The 17,091-nt window shown below is 43.1% G+C and overlaps 1 protein-coding gene across 4 annotated transcripts in view; it reads left to right on the top strand.

Moving 5' to 3' along the window:
- hiw (MYC binding protein highwire) overlaps positions 1–17,091 on the top strand; it is a 155,797-nt gene that overhangs the window by 85,589 nt on the left and 53,117 nt on the right. For 2 of the 4 annotated variants that reach the window (XM_084601662.1, XM_084601660.1), the window contains exons 36-45: positions 859–1,068; positions 5,137–5,192; positions 5,324–5,496; positions 7,127–7,271; positions 8,047–8,232; positions 11,382–11,553; positions 12,795–12,895; positions 13,447–13,566; positions 13,879–14,013; positions 14,083–14,329. In XM_084601662.1, the coding sequence (XP_084457788.1) occupies positions 859–1,068; positions 5,137–5,192; positions 5,324–5,496; positions 7,127–7,271; positions 8,047–8,232; positions 11,382–11,553; positions 12,795–12,895; positions 13,447–13,566; positions 13,879–14,013; positions 14,083–14,329 (1,545 nt within the window). The remainder of the gene's footprint in view (positions 1–858; positions 1,069–5,136; positions 5,193–5,323; positions 5,497–7,126; positions 7,272–8,046; positions 8,233–11,381; positions 11,554–12,794; positions 12,896–13,446; positions 13,567–13,878; positions 14,014–14,082; positions 14,330–17,091) is intronic. The other 2 variants (XM_084601663.1, XM_084601661.1) reach the window with 2 other exon arrangements.

Below are 17,091 nucleotides of genomic sequence, written 5' to 3'. Positions count from 1 at the left end.
ATCAGCTGCAGCTTCGGCGACACTTTCGCTAGCGGGGCAGGTGGAAATGGTGCATTTGGAAGTGCTTGTTCTTCTCATGGGTTCCATCTCTCGCTCTTTGCGACCATTATTGCCCGTGAAAATAATGTTTTTATTTGACGTGGCACGTGTATTCGTTCATGGCATTACTTTTAGCGGTGTCAGGCTGTCTAATACCATGAAGTGAAGAAGTGCGAATCTTGTTTACAGTTTAATGTAGTTATAGCACTGCACTATCCGCTTCCACGGTGAGCATCTATTCATGCGCAAATAGTGTTAAGGACACCACATACTGCCAGTCAGGGTGCACGTCTACCACGTCAAGACTGGCAGCGTGCAAGAGCAGATTAAGTCGGCAAATTACGCTATGCTTTAGCTGTCTACTATCAGCTTATGAGTGAAACATGGAGAGCAGTTACGTTTGCGATTTTTAAATGCTTTCTTTCACTAAAATGAGGTTTGTTTTCCAAGTTCAATAATTTTCTAGCTGCTTGACTATTAGGAACATTTTCTAGGTCCCGCTGAGACTGAAAACTTTTTCAGTGACTTTACTTCTAATATTTTGAAAATGTTCCGCGTAAATCCATCAAGGAAAAATATTCCTTAACCTGTGTTTCTCCTTGAAGTACTAAGCTGAATGAAGCATCACACAGTATGAAAGTATCGAGCATGCATTTGAATGCGCAACCCCAAGTATGTCTAGATGTTTAGGAGATGCACCTTCTCAGCATCTCTTGAATGGACCAGGACAGTAACACATGCACATCGTCCTAGCTTGGGTCTTTGATGCTGAGAGCCGGTCATTGGCACTCATTTCTCATTATCCTGCTTGCTTTATAGGGAATGAAGTGGTGTTTTCACTGGAGACTGCTTCAGACTATGTCAAGGACAACAAGGCCAACTCGTACGGATTCCGGTGCCAGGTTGCCGGTTACGAAGGGGTTTCCCCCGGCTCAGCAGGGGGGTTGCTCCACCTAGAGAAGGAGCTCTCGTACCTGGGGGGCATGTGTGCTGCTTCCTTGCTTCGGCGTGACCTTATCCTCCCTACAGGTTTGTGGGCTTTGCCTGTGTTGGCGTTTAATGAATGTGCAGTTATACCTGCTAACCGAATCTGGACCCTACAAGGTCCACTAGCACGTCACTGCCAACTTGTCTGGCAGCTTCTAGTGCCAGACATATGGCACCTACACTTGACATCTAAAAAAAGTCTCTCATTCACACCAAAAGCATTGGCCCAGAATGTACCGCACGAGCCATTCCATCCAGGCGGTCTGGATTAGACAGCACAGGATGTTTCGCACACTTTGCGCTCATTCCTTAGAAATCTGCTGCATTGAGCCAGTTAAACTGTGAAGTGGTTAAATTTCAACTGCCGAGACACTTCCGACCTTTCATGTTTTACTCGGATGTCTGCTGACTTGTGCGTTGACAATTTCAGAGTGAAACGGGGGTATCAGAGCATTCGCACGAGAGAGAATCCAAGGATTGGCATTTTCAAGCCCTACTGAATAATAGCATTCAGTGGCACTGAAGCTGGCCATGTATAATTGAGTATCCTCGTAGGGCAGCTTCAAGTTTACAAAAAGAAAAGTTGTAAATCTTTCTCATGTCAGTGAACAGCATTGTGCTACTGTTCATGCATACTGGCAATAGTTCTATGTTTTAACATTCGTAATTAGTTATGAATGGTCAGGAAGGAATGGCACTACTATTAATTTTTAACTTTAACTCTCTTGTCATATACATTTTAGCTTTGCTATAAGGAATAGAAAAAAAAATAAGCATGATAGTTTGATATAGTCAAAATTCTGAATATTACTGCTTTGTTAGAAATTCGTGCAAAAGTGGTAACATTAAAAACTTAAGTTGACTGCTCCAGAACAAAACATTTTTGTTAATATTAGAGCTAAGTGGCTTAAAATGTCACATTTGGTCAATCTTTGGAGCTGCTTTCAAATCTGGTGTTAATTTCTGCCTCTCTAGTTTGATTGAATATTTGCAAGTCATGCACTTGATATATAAGGGTATTTTTATGCACCTATTTGACCTCAGTATAAATATCACAAAGCAGTGAGCAATATGTCATTTCCATTATTGTGATACACTCTGCACAATGAGAATAAAGTGTTCTGAATTTTTAAAGCAAATATACTGTAAGTTGCTTTTTATTGATGGAACTATAGTTAAACCTCTATGTAACGAACCTCCATGTAGCAAATTCCTCAATATTGCAAAATTTTTCAATTCCCCAACGTCGCCCCCATTGAAGTGCATGTATTTGAAATCTCCATGTAACGAACATGTCATGGCAGTTGACCTTGATAACGAACTCGCGGCACCGGCTGTCTCTTAGCTAGTGCCGAGTCGCTGGAAATTTGCCGCAACCTCGCAAGTTTCAGGATGATAATACATGGACTGAAGTGAGAGAAACGCCTAGTATAGCAACGAGCGACCACAGTTGATACAGTGCTTCGCGTTTCAGCGCCACTCCGCATCTCCTTGGCAGACGTAGCAGTCTCCGCTGCTTTTGCTGTCGGAACGTGGCACTACAATATTTCATGGTTAAAAGCGGCCAAAAATAACAAAAACGACATGGGGCGAGCAACGCGCGTCCATCACTTCCACGCGGTTGCTCACGGGCTCCCGCGCATCAGTAGCGGGAACAGCAGAGCGCGCTGGTGATGCGAGACAGAGTCTGTTTCCTGGGGCAATGGTGGTGGGCGAGCGCGCGCTCGGCAGTGCCAATGTGCGTGCTCTCCCCCAGACTGATTCCTCCTCCACCTCCTTTCCCCGCTCCCTTGTAGGCGTGTTGCATGAGCTGCAGAGGAGATAAAGGCTGCCGCAGTCGTGCCGCGCTACATTTCACCGCTTCTATGACTTTGAATAATTCTGATGTACTCTAGACACTTTCAAGGTGGTTTCCCTTACATCAATGCTTAACCTGGTTTTTGTTCTATATTGTCCTCTTGCGTCTTCACGCGAAAACTGTATGTAACGAAAACCTGGATGTAACGAAAAATTGCGGACATTTTACAATTTTGTTATAGCCAGATTTAACTTTATAATGCTTTTGCAAATTTATATCTGATTCACAACAACAAATTGGAATCAAAAATAGCATTGTTGTATCTTGCAAAATATACTAAAGAATGTCCGTACAAAATTTCATGGTGATACAACATTGACAGGGGAATTAATATCATGCGCAAGCAGTAAGGTTGCTTGAAAATAACAAAGAAAAGGGGGTTATAAAATTTTAACAAACATTTAATGAGTGAATCGGATGCTTTTTTTAAACAAACAAAGCAAGCAAAATTGCTTTTTTTTTTTTTTTTTTTTTTTTTTTTTTTAAGTGCGTCTCACCATAAGCCTTATAAAGTGAGGCGGGAAGACTTTTTCTGAAATTTTAGCGCCGTTTTAAATGCGCAATCCAGAGGCTGCTAGAAACCGAGCACCAGCCAGGTTGGCTTCTCCACACAGCTCCTTCAGCTCACAGCAGTATCGGGTAGAGCGCTAGCTAGCGAGGCTTGCAGCATTACAGCCATGTTACTTGGAAAACAGTAGGTCAGAACATTGTAGGCGCGGAAGATACCACATGGCAACTCGCGCATCATTTTTCCTTCCATAGCATTTTTTGACAAGTGTGAGGTCACAATGCTTAACATGAGATGAAAGCGGGAACCTGTGTAGTGCGTTGAAGCCTGCCACCTTCTGTGCAATCGGGTACCACTTGGTGCTGAATATTTCAATATCTTCATTAATAGCCGACTGCATTCATTGTACAAAATAAAAATTGCATGCAGTTGCTAAAAATATTTGGGCATTTCAATATAAGCAATAATTCCTGATCTCTACGTTCATTGTATTGTAGGGTTGTGCAAATATCGAAACAAACAATGAGGTATTCGATTCAGGCCTTGAAACAAATATCTGTATTCGAAAACCTCAAATATTGTTCGAAATGTTTTCGAAGTAGTATTTCAAGAGCCAGGAATTCAGAAAAATAGGCTGTCTGCATGCTCTGATATTTCTGCATCATTGCACCACTTTGCACAAAGCACAGCAGCTGTAGAGTCACTGGAGGCGACCGCGTCGACTGATATTGAGCGAAGCCTGGATATGAAAATGAACAGGCCGCATCGGGAACAGTGATGTGCTCATCACACGAAAAGCACTGATGGCAAAGATAAGGACGATAAGAATCTGAAACTACCAACATGCCTGGAACAAAAGATCCATTGGCCTCTGCTTTTGCATAGTTGCAGTGTCTCTGAGAAAACTTCAAAACTGGCAATGCCTAACTGTTTGCAGCCTTTGACGACCGAAGTAGGTGGGAGGTGAAATGTGGGTTGTTGTAATAAATTATGAAACGTGCCGCTGCCCGCACATGCACATGGACTTCGCTGACACCCTTCGACTTTTGCGTAACGCAGGAATGGGCCATGGCTTCCCCAGGCAATGGTGTAACCATGCAAACACACGTGCGCAGTGCAGTCACGTGACTGTATGGCCGGCCACACCCAAAATTTCAGACATAGTTATTATGGCTTTTATGGCTGTGGGAAGTGTGATTCGGATTATGAATCGCGCCTGAAATTTTAACGTTTAAGAAAAGCTATTCAAAGTCTGCAGCATGTGAAGAACCCTGCGGTAAGGGCTTGAAACTACGTTTAGTAAACAGTGGCTTGCTGCTGATTGGACATTGCCGAACACAAGTTTGAAAGCATAGATGCCTAGTTAATTCATTTTTATTTTTTTAGTAGCACATCTTTGTGTATGCTAATAAAGAGTTGCCTCTTGCTTTTGCTACTAGATTTGGAGTGCAAACTGTCTGCTTTGATTCAAAAATATTTGCTAAGTATTCACCTCAAACTGAACGTTCATTATTCGCACATGCCTGTTATATTTAGGTTTGACTTGCATAGTTTTAGTAAAAACCGACTTGGAAAGACGTGTATGAAACCACTCTTGAAACCATGCGCCTTATTTTTTTAGTCGCTTTTACCAGTGTGGTACCTCTAGTTCTAAGTGAACAGAGCTTACGCTTTGTTTATGTTATCAACATTGACTCATGTCTCTCGCACCAAATGCATTGGTGCTTCATCTCTGTTTCCTTAGTGCTGCCAAGTGACATGGATGAAGACATGGAAGTAGCGGAATTTCTCGCACATCAGGTGAGAAAAGTTGAATGAAAAAAAATCTATACGATTTATCCTATATGATTCTATAAAAATCCTATAGGTTCATAGGTATGGACACGCCTCATCAGTTTGTTGACGTTACCATTTGCTTCTCCCCACGCCAGGTGTTCAGCAGCCACTCAGCGCTACTCTCACGTGGCTTTGCACTCGCCCACCTGCCCACAATACAGCAAGCACTGGAAGGTTCGCTGTCCTTCAGTGACCGTTCAAACGAACGTCCCTTCCTTCATGATTTCGTTGCAAGCACACCGGGTACAAGTGGGGGTCGACTTGCTAGGTAAGAAACGTTTGGGTGGCATCTGTTGATGTCAAGTGCAGTTACTGTGATTCCATTTTATTTGTATGTCAGCATAAGGAGGTATGAGGGTCTTGAAAAGTTTATTTTTTAACATATTTTTGTTGGCACTTGCCATGGAAGTGCAGAATGGAGTGCCGATTTCAAGTAGGCATTTAGATTTAAAATATCTTGTCTTGAGGCGAAGGTATGGCAGAATAATTGACCTAATTAGGTTTTTTTTATGGGCCATTGTGGTAATGTCTCAAAATAAAAGACCTCCTTTAGTAACATGCAGACATTTCAGAAGGTCCAGTGCACATCTTAAACCTTCTTTTTTTCTTTCTTAAATTATTGGACTAAATTTTGGCTAATTACTGCCACATACTCTTTTATTTCGAACTTTGGTATTTATTTATGATCAGGAAAATGACATTATATAAATTTCTTTACCTGTGCAGGGAACCTTTTGAAATGTATGCATGTTCCTAAAAGAGCCTTATAATGGCTCATAAGAAATGGACATGTTATTTTGCCATATCGTCTCTTCCTGATGAGATACTTTAAATCTACGTGCATATTTGAAATTGGCATATTATTCTGCACTTGCACGCTGAGTTTCTAAGTTTCAACAAGATATGTTGAAAAATAAAGACGTTTTCAAGGCTCTCATCTTCCCTGGCCACTTTCCGGAAGTGTTGTGTTGTCATAGTTATTTTGTGAATGTTTTTATTTGCATTATTCTATTGCTCTTTTTCTGTGGTTATCGTAGCAGATATCATCGAATGCACGTTTTGCCGACTTCAAAAATCTGCAAAAGGAGCACGACCTTAATGCATCACTTTCTCTGCGTTTGTCTGGCTAGGCATGCCTTGCAAAGTTGATAGAATATTTAGGGGAATCCCCCAAGGGGGAGTAGATTTGTAATAAGGGAGTAATTACTCATTGACATCCACTCAAGCGCAGCCAAACGGCTACAAAGGAAAGCTAAACAGCTTTCTCAGAAACTTCGTAGAGTTAAAGAAAAATTCTTCCTGGTCCGGGGATCGAACCCAGGACCACCGTCCTTGGGGCAGTCGCTCTACCAACTGAGCTAGCCAGGATGGTCAGCAGATCAGAAGGTAGGGCGAGAGCAAATTGATCATTAACTCGAAGTGAGAATGGTGTTGATTGAATATTTAGAGGAATCCCCTAAGGTGGAATAGATTTCAATGAGTAGAAGTCAAGGTGGAGTAGATGTCAATAGTAATTACTCCCTTATTTCAAATCTAATCCACCTTAGGGGATTCCCCTAAATATTCGATCAACACCAATCCCACTTCGAGTTATTGATCAATACGCTCTCGCCCCACCATCCGATATGCTGACAGTCCTGGTTAGCTCAGTTTATAGACCGACTGCCCCGGAAAGGCGGTGGTCCCGGGTTCGATCCCCGAACCAGGACGAATTTTTCTTTAACTACAAAGTTTCCGAGAAAGCTGTTTAGCTTTCCTTTGTAGCCGTTTGGCTGCGCTTGAGTGGATGTCAATGAGTAATTACTCCCTTAATAAAGGTCTGCTGCATGAGCACTTTCTGTAAAGTTAAATCTTTCTTTTTCTCTCATAACGTCGTTTTTTGTTGCTGTTATGACCAGGTGGCTACAGCCCGAGTGCTATGTGGACCCAAAGCAGTGCGAGTTAATCTGCAGCCAGGAGGAGCTGAAGTGTGGCTGGCCGTCTGTCATCACCGTTCTCACCAGGGACCAGTATGCATACCTGGTGCACGTCCCTAACATGAAGGTGCGATGCATGCTCCCGTCCCCAGCTTTCAGTTTGAACGGGTTCAATATTTTCAGTTGTCGTGTATGTTTCTGCGACAGAACTGGGTGTCTAGCTAACTTGTTTGTCAGCTTTTCCTTTTCAAAGTGGCCCTAAGAGTAAGTAGGGGACGTAACGTGTCACATGGAGTTGAGAGTGCAGAACAGGGCCCAATGGACTTGTGATGCCCTTAAAGCTTGAGGGAAATGCAACCATCACTATTTAAAAATGAACTTGCCACAAGAAACTGAAAGCGAATTTTTAGCGGATATAGTAACTTCTCTAACAGCAAGAGGAAAGGAAAAGCCTTTTTTTTTTCCCCGTTTAGAAATTAAGGTAGTCATTTATCTGCTTACCTGCAAATAGGAGCGCTCAGTTTTTTTCCCCCACACTTGTATTATTCTTTGAATTCAACTTTGCCTGTTTTCCATTGTTATGATACATATGGTTTCATTCTTGTAGTATGCTCGTGCTTACCGAAGGGTTTATCTGCTGAAGTGGGTCAGGGGTTAAGGCATTTGGCTACCTAATCGAAATTCTCGGGTTTGAACCCACCCACTTTTCTACGGAGGCGAAGCACAAAAGGTGCCTGCGTGCTGTTTGATGTCAGTGCATGTCGAGTATCCCTAGGTGGTCTGAAGAAATTTGGAACCATCCACTGTGGTGTACCACTATTGCGCCCTTATGGTGGCCACTATCCACTATGGTGCCACTATGGTGCCCAAGAGGCATGACCTGACGAGGGACTGTGTTGCAGGTTGAAGTAAGGGCGGTGCCAATGAATGCCTACAACCAAGAACGGGTTCCTTGCTCAACATCTGCTGGCTTGGGTGACCATAGTGGTTCGCTGACATTTGGCGGCCACCCGCCACCGTCATTGGATGCACCTTATGAAGTGACAGTGAAGGAAAAAATGCTCTACTATGCTATCACCACAATGAAGGTAAGAGATACCTACAGCTGGCATGATTGGAGATGTATGGGTTGGGTTGTGTTGGGCTCTGTTGGGTTTATTTACACATAGGCAATTAGGGCCATCATGTGTCAAGCAAGCTAGCGAAAGGTTATTTTAAAATTCTACAACTCCCCGCCGGGGTGGCGCAGTAGTTACGGCGCTCGACAATTGTGCTCAAGGATTCGGGATCGAATCCCGGCCTCGACGGCCACTTTTTGATGGAGGCGAAAAGCAAGGTTCCTATGTGTTGTGCGATTTCAATGCACGTTAAAAAACCCCATGTGGTCAAAATTTTCAGAGTCCTCCACTACGGTATCTCTTATGGCCGGAGTCGGTTTTGGATGTTAAACCCTACAAATCAAGCCGAATGAAAATTCTACATCTAGTTTAGAAGCATTGTTGAATGGAGGTGTGACCTCCTTGCTAGGTGAGACACAGCTCTGAAATTGCAAAAGATGGCTAAAGAATTTAACCACATCACAATGACAACAAATAGTTCAGAGGAGCGCACCGTACAAGTCTGAAGTAGGAACTTTTTTTTTTTTTTTTGCATGTGCTTGTGCATGTGGTTCTCGACAGAGTGGATTTTGCGTGATAATTTCAGTTTTCCACATCTATATAGCTATGGAAATGTTGAATGTAGTTACAAATCAACATGATCAGTACAAAAGGGCTAGTGCAGTTCTGTGAGATTCGTATACTTCTGGAGAGGAAAATTTTACTCCGCAAAACTAACGTGCAGTTAAACCTTGATACAGTAACACAGATGTTACAAATTAGTATTGGCGATATCAAGTGCTTCTTAAATATTTTCTACAAACATGTCTAATTTCTATTTAATGTATCGCACGCAATTAGCCATGAAACAGATATATCAAACTCCCGATGCCACTCAGATCCCACGCGAGAGGCCCCGTTGAGGTGGCGCAGTGGTTACGGCGCTCGACTACTGTTTCCAAGGATGCGGGATCGAATCCCAGCCTCGGTGGCTGCTTTTCGATGGAGGCGAAAAGCAAGGCGCCCGTGTGTTGTCTCTCATAGCCCGAGTCGCTTTGGGACGTTAAACCCCACAAACCAAACCAACCAATCCTACGCGAGAGGTTTCACAGCAGTGCACAAGTAACTGGTGGTGGTGCGGTGAGCAATAAAATCAATCAATCAAAGGTTTGCCTTTTATAGTGTTCATATCTTCTTTACACACAGTGCCACATAAGATAAAGCAGCACGAATTGTTGTTGATCCAGTAGTCAGCACAAGCCTATGCCTTCCGAATTCCTCTACATTACTGTGGAAACAGCGGCGTGGATGTTTGTAGCCTTATAGCCATCATGCGTTCACGTCGGCTGTCATGGAGTCAGTGGAAATAGCAATAGCTTTCATTCTGACGTACCATTTTCCACAGCACACAGCTGTGATGCGGAAAAGCCACCCTAGCTGGCCCTTGGCCTGCTGTCCAGTAGCGTCCAATGGCACCTGCTGAGCAGTGTTGTGTGGGGAAGCCAACCTGGTATTCCAGTAATATGAATTGTGGGTCAGTTGGTCCATACTTGGGGTTCTTTTAAAAAAAAAGAAAATAAAAAAATAAATACACAGGCAGCAAAGGTAGACAAGACAGGCCACTAAGTTGCAGTCCTTGCGCAGAAACTCGTTAAGGCTCGTTAATCAGGAAGTGAACGTGTTAGCATGCTATTCATGTCAATTTATAATGAAGAGATTGCTTTTCCTGATATGTAAGAAAGTGGAGCCATATGTGCCCTCCTCTTTTTGAATTTTCGCCCATGCATGTGTCATTGTTCTGATCATCTTTTCACTTTTTTATTTATTTATTTATTCATATCGCCTCACAGGCTCCAAGAACAGAACATTGTATGAGGTGGGGGATTACATAGATAGGGGTAAAGACAGGAGAATGAGCAACATGTTTGTACAAAACTTATTGACTGTTAGTAGAAAAGTAGGAACATCAGTATACAATGACACTTTAGTAACTTGACAAAATGACCATTATTTCAGCCCTAAAACGAGCTGGTTAACATATATTCACGATGTGTTCCAGAAGACCATTGCAGCGAATGATAGCCTGCGACAGGGCCGATGAATTTAATGCAACGGTACCACCAGAAACGCATTAAGCTCAGAGGGCTGTTTAAACAATGTGAGGTGTTGTTTGCAGTACAAGAGGCAGGTGTTGAACAGTAGGAACTGTAAACTGTTCTTTGAAACAGGCAGAATAGGGTGATTAATCTTCACGATTGCAATGTAGCGAGAGAGATTGATGATTTGATGTTCGTTATTCTCGAGCTGCAGTTGTAGTTTCTGGAAATGAAACTTGCAGCACGATTCTGAATCAATTCAAGAGAATTTAATTAATAAACCTGATGAGGTGACCAGATTGGAGATGCGTATTCAAATTCTGAACGAACAAATAGGCAAGCTTACGGGTAATGGCAGGAGTTCCATGAAGAATGTTTTAGATAGCCTAATGTGGTGATTTAGCTGCTACTTTATGTATGCGAGTGGGCCACGAGAAATAAACGCCGAGGTATTTGTATGGACACGCGTAGGATACTGAAGTATTATTCGGTATGTAATTGAAAGAAGAGTACCTCGAACAGCTTTCACATAGTATCATCTATCTAACCAGGTTTAACCTTGGACACTTTCTTTTTCTTGTTTGCTATAATGAGGTTTGACTATATCAGACATATGTGCTCGTACGGAAGGTTCCAAATAATTTGGCTTCTCTCTAGTTATATCCACTATTTTATTACAAAATTCGATTGTTGCTATATTGAGGCTTTACTATACCCTTTCATTCCAGATGCAAAAGTTAAACTAAGCTTGTTCTGTGTGTAGTGACTTTCCTTTCCTGTTGTTTGTAGCGCCTGTATAAGCATACAGTGGATCTGTTCTATTTCAAATGAGTTTTGTTACAATTTCAGTTGAACATTTTAAGTAGCTCCATTCTTTAACTGTGTCTGTTTGCATTTGTGGGCATGGCTTTTGAAAGAGCCATTGCTACAAGCCATTGAAAACCTATGCCTTGAGCCATGAAGATGCATTAAAGAAAAGACAATAGTGAATGCCAGTGTGTGATATAGTCCATGTTTCACTGATGCACTGTATGTCATTCACAGCAATACGAGGATTATTCCTTTGAAGAACTACGCTATGTGTCCCCAACCAAGAAGCGACTCATTGAGAATATGCTTGTTCGGGCAAATGATGACGGAACGTACACAGCCAACTGGACTCCAGGCTCTGTCGGCTGGTATTTGCTACATGCCGTCATTGATGGCTTTGAAATAGGTAATTTATGCTTTGGGTCCTTTGTGTGCAATGAATTTTATTAGCTGGCCGCAAATATTAAAAATATCAATATATAAATCGGACGTGCTTGTTAATCGCTCCATATTTGAGCTGAGAATCGATATTCAGTATCTTGTGAATATTCGGCAGCAACCCGATATCTCACTGATTTTCACTAATCCAACCGTGGTGACAACACAGTATCTGGCAAATTATCGGAAGGTCGAGTTTGAAGTACCAGGAAAATAGTTTGAAGGCATCTTCTTTGCATTCTTATATCGCGTGAATTGATCACATTCGGATGCCGCTAGGCTTAGTTCTTATGTGAAATTTCACAAATGGGCATTCTCATGTGCCACACATGGCGGCAGCAGTCAACTTTGATATGAAGGAAAGGTTACATGCAAAATTTCACATTGAGCTTCCAATTGAAATTCACTTAGTTTTAGTTTCTGGGCTTGGCAGTGGCTTTCTGTAATGCATTCAGCAATTATCAGAAGCCAGCTGCATTCTGCTTTTGGATGCTGTCTCATTGCTGATCATTTTCTTTCTTTCTTCTTTTGGAAACAGTCTAGCTGTTCCTACATTGGTGTGTGTACCACTGCTGAAACAGTTGGTTGATTCATGGGCTTTCTGCGTTGGAGCCATTTTGCAAAATTTTGTCACATTTTTGCAGTTTCAGCAGGTCTGTCTCCTTTATTCTTCAGGGCGCGAAAGTGACGGGCAGGGCGGATTTTCTAAATTGACCTTCAGATAATGCGACCTTTTGTTTTGTTTTTCTGCTCCCTTGAAGCCTGAAATAAGGTTTTAGTACCCATCACATTATTTTCAGTTGCCTGTTATGAATCATTGTATAGATTTTATTGTTTTGCTCTTTTTCTCAACCACACAACTGTTTGCATACCCGTCTATTGTCCAATCAAGCAGTGATAATACATCTCTATGCAGGCTGTCTTTTTTTTTTTTTAGTATACGGCTAAATCAGTCCTATCTTGTCTACTTAGGTTGCAAAAATTATGCACTGCTTTCAAGAAAAAAAAATATTAGCAGCATTTGCCTGTATATTCTTCTTTATTGTTTTTTTTTCATGTGGAGCAAGTAGTATTCACATTCGGTTCATACTCAAAAGTTTCAATATTCGCACACTTCTAATTTTGTGGTACGCCTGGCTGTTGGTTGGCACAATGCCTCTGTTTGCACAATTCCTGCATTTGTGACTCTCTGCTCTTGGCTTTCTTCAGGGAGCTCCCAGTGTCGTCTAGTCGAAGTGAAAGAGCCACCACAAGGCCTGGTGATCCCTTCCAAAAGCCTATCGCAAAAGTCCTCCCACCAACCAAACAAGGTAACGACGTCTCATAGCTTCCATGTGTATTTGCATAATTGAAGGCTGCCTATAATAGACGAGAAGTGTGCTTATGTTTGTCTAATTATCACAATTAGAATGCACAGTTTTTCGGATTGAACTCGGGAATTTTAATTGGTGTGAAGCAGTTTATGAGCTCCCAGTATTCAGGGGTGGAATAATATAATGATTCCATCCCATCCAAAAACTGCTCCATTCCATCGCCTTCTCTGCCATTGGCCGGTTAAAATTCGAATCTGTGTATAATGAGGTTGCGTTGCAGGACGTCGCAGGACGTCAGAAGTAAGTTCGAGTAGTCGTCACCTCATACGCAATTTTGACGTCACCGCCGAGGGAGTGGAATAGATTTTGGAATCACTATATTATTCCACCCCAGATTGCATCCTGGCAAGCAGTTCATTTTGTTGAACAACTCTGATCAAGGCGATCTTATGTGTTTGCTGTGCAGGATCACAACCGCAGCTTTAGATTGCTGTAGGGCTCATTGCTAGTAAGACGCTTTGTTGTTTTTCCCTCCTGTTTGCCACCAGCAGATGCGCAAATTTCAGGCGAAGTACAGTGCCGGACTACGCATTCGCAGCCATCCATCTTTACAGAGCAAGCAGATCGGTGTGGTCCAGGTGGATGGCACGGTGACCTTTGTGGATGAGGTGAGCAAATTTTTTTTTCCATAAACGCTTTTCATCCTTTTTGCTGTGTGCTCATTGTAGTTGAAGGGCAGCACGGTTGAGTGCTTCTGGTGATATTATTGCATTGTTTTGTAACATACGATGCCAGCACTTTCTTGCGGTCGCCATTTAGAATAACCATGATTTCAGTGGTTTATTTTGCTACAGGTTGCGTGGTTCGCACTTTCGCTGCTTCCGATTCTTAATATGTGAACCGAGCGACGTTGTTTGAAACCCTGCTTGGACTCATAAACCTATAGCGATGCTCTAACTCTGAACCAAGATTCATTTCAGCTGCATAATGATGACGGAGTCTGGGTCCGGCTAAGTCCAGAAACCATCAAGACCTACTGCCAGAATGGATACTCTGAGGCATGGTGCTTGCAGTATAATCAGCACATAGGAAAAACTCTGTTGGTTCCTTTTGAGGTGAGTATAATAAGGTTAGTTTATTTGTCTGCGTAAATTGTCATGGGCTCACAGACCGCATTCATTTAGGAGTCAAAGCCAGTGCGAGACGAGTTCTTCACTGACAAGACTGGGCTTTCACCTAAGAAGAGGGAGTTGAAGGACCCAAAGCAGCAGCCGCTTCAGATTCAGCACCAACAGCACCAGCAGCAAAAGCAGGCACATCCGCACAAGCAACATTCACTTGGGCAACATCCACACCAGCTGCATCAGCAGCAGCAGCAACAGCAGCAACAGCCACAACAACCAGCACAGCCGCCTGATGTGGTCAGGCATGGTGAGTAGTTTGCTTTTAAGCATACATAATGCGACAAACTGTATTCTTGAAGAATTCGATATTGCAATGTGTAAGCTCTGGTTCAATCATGGGAAATCATGCAAAATGATTTGACTTTTTTTTTAGCCAAACCATGAAATCCGCCATTTCTTTTTTTTTTGAGTGCTCTTAAGCTTGAAGCAGTGCTTAGTTCATTTTAGCTCTGAATCCTGGATAATTTGGCCTAGGGCCCAAGGGTAAATATTTGAATGATGGCTTGTCGAACAGGTTATACCTTGACATGGCTTTATTTAGGGACCCCACCAAATTAACCGATTATAGTAGTTCAGTTCAGTTCAGTTCAGTCGTTCAGTCGTGTCCGACTCTTCGTGACCCTATTGACCATGTCACGCCACGCTTTCCGGTCTCTCACTATCTTCCTAACATCACATAACTTCATCTGCAGTGCCTCGAGGATGCCATCTAACCATCGCGTTTGCTGCCTACCCCTTCTCCGGTGACCCTCAACCTTTCCCAACATCAAATCTTTCTCCAGCGACTCCTCTCTTCTCATCAGATGACCAAAGTAGCCGAGCTTTAACTTTAGAATTTGACCCTCCAAAGAGCAGTCAGGGTTTATGGTCGACAATATTGACTGATTTGATCTTCTGGCAGTCCAAGGAACTTTCAAGAGTCTTCGCCAGCACCACAATTCAAACGCGTCAATTCTTCGGCGGTCAGCCTTTTTCACAGTCCAACTCTCGCATCCATACATCACAACTGGAAAGACCATAGCACGAGTTATACGGATCTTGGTTGGCAGACTAATGTCTCTGCTCTTTACTAGGCGGTCAAGGCTAACCATTGCTCTCTTTCCCAGAAGCAGGCGTCTCCTAATTTCATGGCTGCAGTCTCCTTCCGAGGTAATCTTGGAGCCCAAGAAGAGAAAATCTGTCACAGCTTCCACTTCTTGTCCCTTGATGCTCCAGGACTTGATAGGGCAAGACGCCATGATCTTTGTCTTTTTAATGTTCAGTTTAAGCCCAAACTTCTCACTCTCTTCTTGTACGCGCATCAGAAGTCTCTTGAGTTCCGCTTCACTTTCTGCCATTAAAGTGGTATCATCCGCATATCTAAGGTTGTTGATACGTTTTCCAGCAATCTTCACTCCAGCTGAACACTCGTCCAGACCAGCCTTCCTCATGATGCACTCTGCATATAGGTTAAATAGGCAGGGCGACAGTATGCAGCCTTGCCTCACTCCTTTCTCAATTGGAAACCAATCAGTAAGACCATGCCCAGTTCTGACTGTGGCCTCTTGCCCTTCATACAGGTTCCTGAGGAGACAGATGAGGTGAATTGGAACTCCCATCTCTTGGAGAGCTTGCCACAATCTGCTGTGATCTACGCAGTCAAACGCTTTCTCATAATCAATAAAGCAGAAGTAGATGGGTTTCTGGAACTCTCTTGCTTTTTCCATGATCCAGCGAAGGTTGGCAACTTGGTCTCTAGTTCCTCTGCCCTTGCGAAACCCAGCTTGCACGTCCGGAAGCTCCCGATCCACATACTGCTGCAGCCTACCTTGGAGGATTTTCAACATCACCTTGCTAGCATGCGAAATAAGCGCGATCGTACGGTAGTTGGAACAATCTTTGGTACTGCCTTTCTTTGGAATGGGGATGTAAACTGACCTCCTCCAATCCTGTGGCCACTGCAGGGTTGTCCAAATCTTCTGACATAATGTATGCAGAATGTTAACAGCGTCATGGTTGAGGTTTTGAAGCAACTCAGCTGGAATGCCATCAATTCCGCTAGCTTTGTTCTTAGCAAGGCTGGCTAAGGCCCATTCAGCTTCACTCTTCAGGATGCCCGGCTCGAGATCAGTGATCACAACCGTCTTATGTTGGGTTTGCACATTCGGGTCCTTCTTGTACAGTTCTTCTGTGTATTCCTGCCACCTCTTCTTTATCTCCGCGGCTTTAGTGAGGTCCTTGCCTCGTTTGTCCTTTATCACGCCCATCTTAGCACAGAAGCTTCCTTTGATATCTTTGATTGTCTTATATAGAGCTCTTGTGTTCCTTAATTGGCTGTTGTCCTCAACTGCTTGGCACTGTATGTTCAGGAAGGCATTCTTATCTCTCCTTGCTATTTTCTGAAAATCCGCATTGAGAACCTTGTATCTTTCTCTTTCCCCCATAACTTTTGCCATCCTCCTTTCCTCAGCTATTTGCAAAGCCTCTTCAGATAACCAGTTTGCTTTCTTGCATTTTTTTTGCTTTGGAACTACCTTAGTAGCAACTTCTTGTATTATATCACGAACATCAGTCCACATCTCTTCGGGCTCTTTGTCTTCTAGACCTAATTCTTGAAATCGATTCCTCACTTCCACAGTAGTTACGGCCATAGTATAGTAGTTACGGGCCATTCAAATAAGTGAGCTTCGCAAGGTCTGCATTATCTGAATTAATGGGAGCCGAATTAAGGTTTTACTGTGATTTGATCGGTGAGTAGTGACAACCCAGAGAATTATGTTGTGCTAGGAAGGGTCTAGATACAGCATAGTCATGACATGCTGAGCGACACATTTCTTCTGGAATTTGATATGGTGGAGGGTGTGAGGAAACTTGTGTACCAGAGGGCAGGGCGGGGTGGAAAGGGGGGGGGGGGGAATGGCCGCAAGCTGAGAGGGTGACCATGAAAGCACGTCGCTGGAGAGGGGGTATCAGCGCCTGGGGGATGGAGGTGGAGGAGCAGGCTGGGAGTGATGTTGAATTCTCTACGTC

The sequence above is a fragment of the Amblyomma maculatum genome, chromosome 4 (assembly GCF_055883805.1).
Source record: "Amblyomma maculatum isolate TAMU_Amacu chromosome 4, ASM5588380v1, whole genome shotgun sequence".
NCBI classification, from domain to species: domain Eukaryota; kingdom Metazoa; phylum Arthropoda; class Arachnida; order Ixodida; family Ixodidae; genus Amblyomma; species Amblyomma maculatum.
Note: the sequence above shows the minus strand (reverse complement) of the source record. Positions and strands in the feature narration are given on the sequence as shown.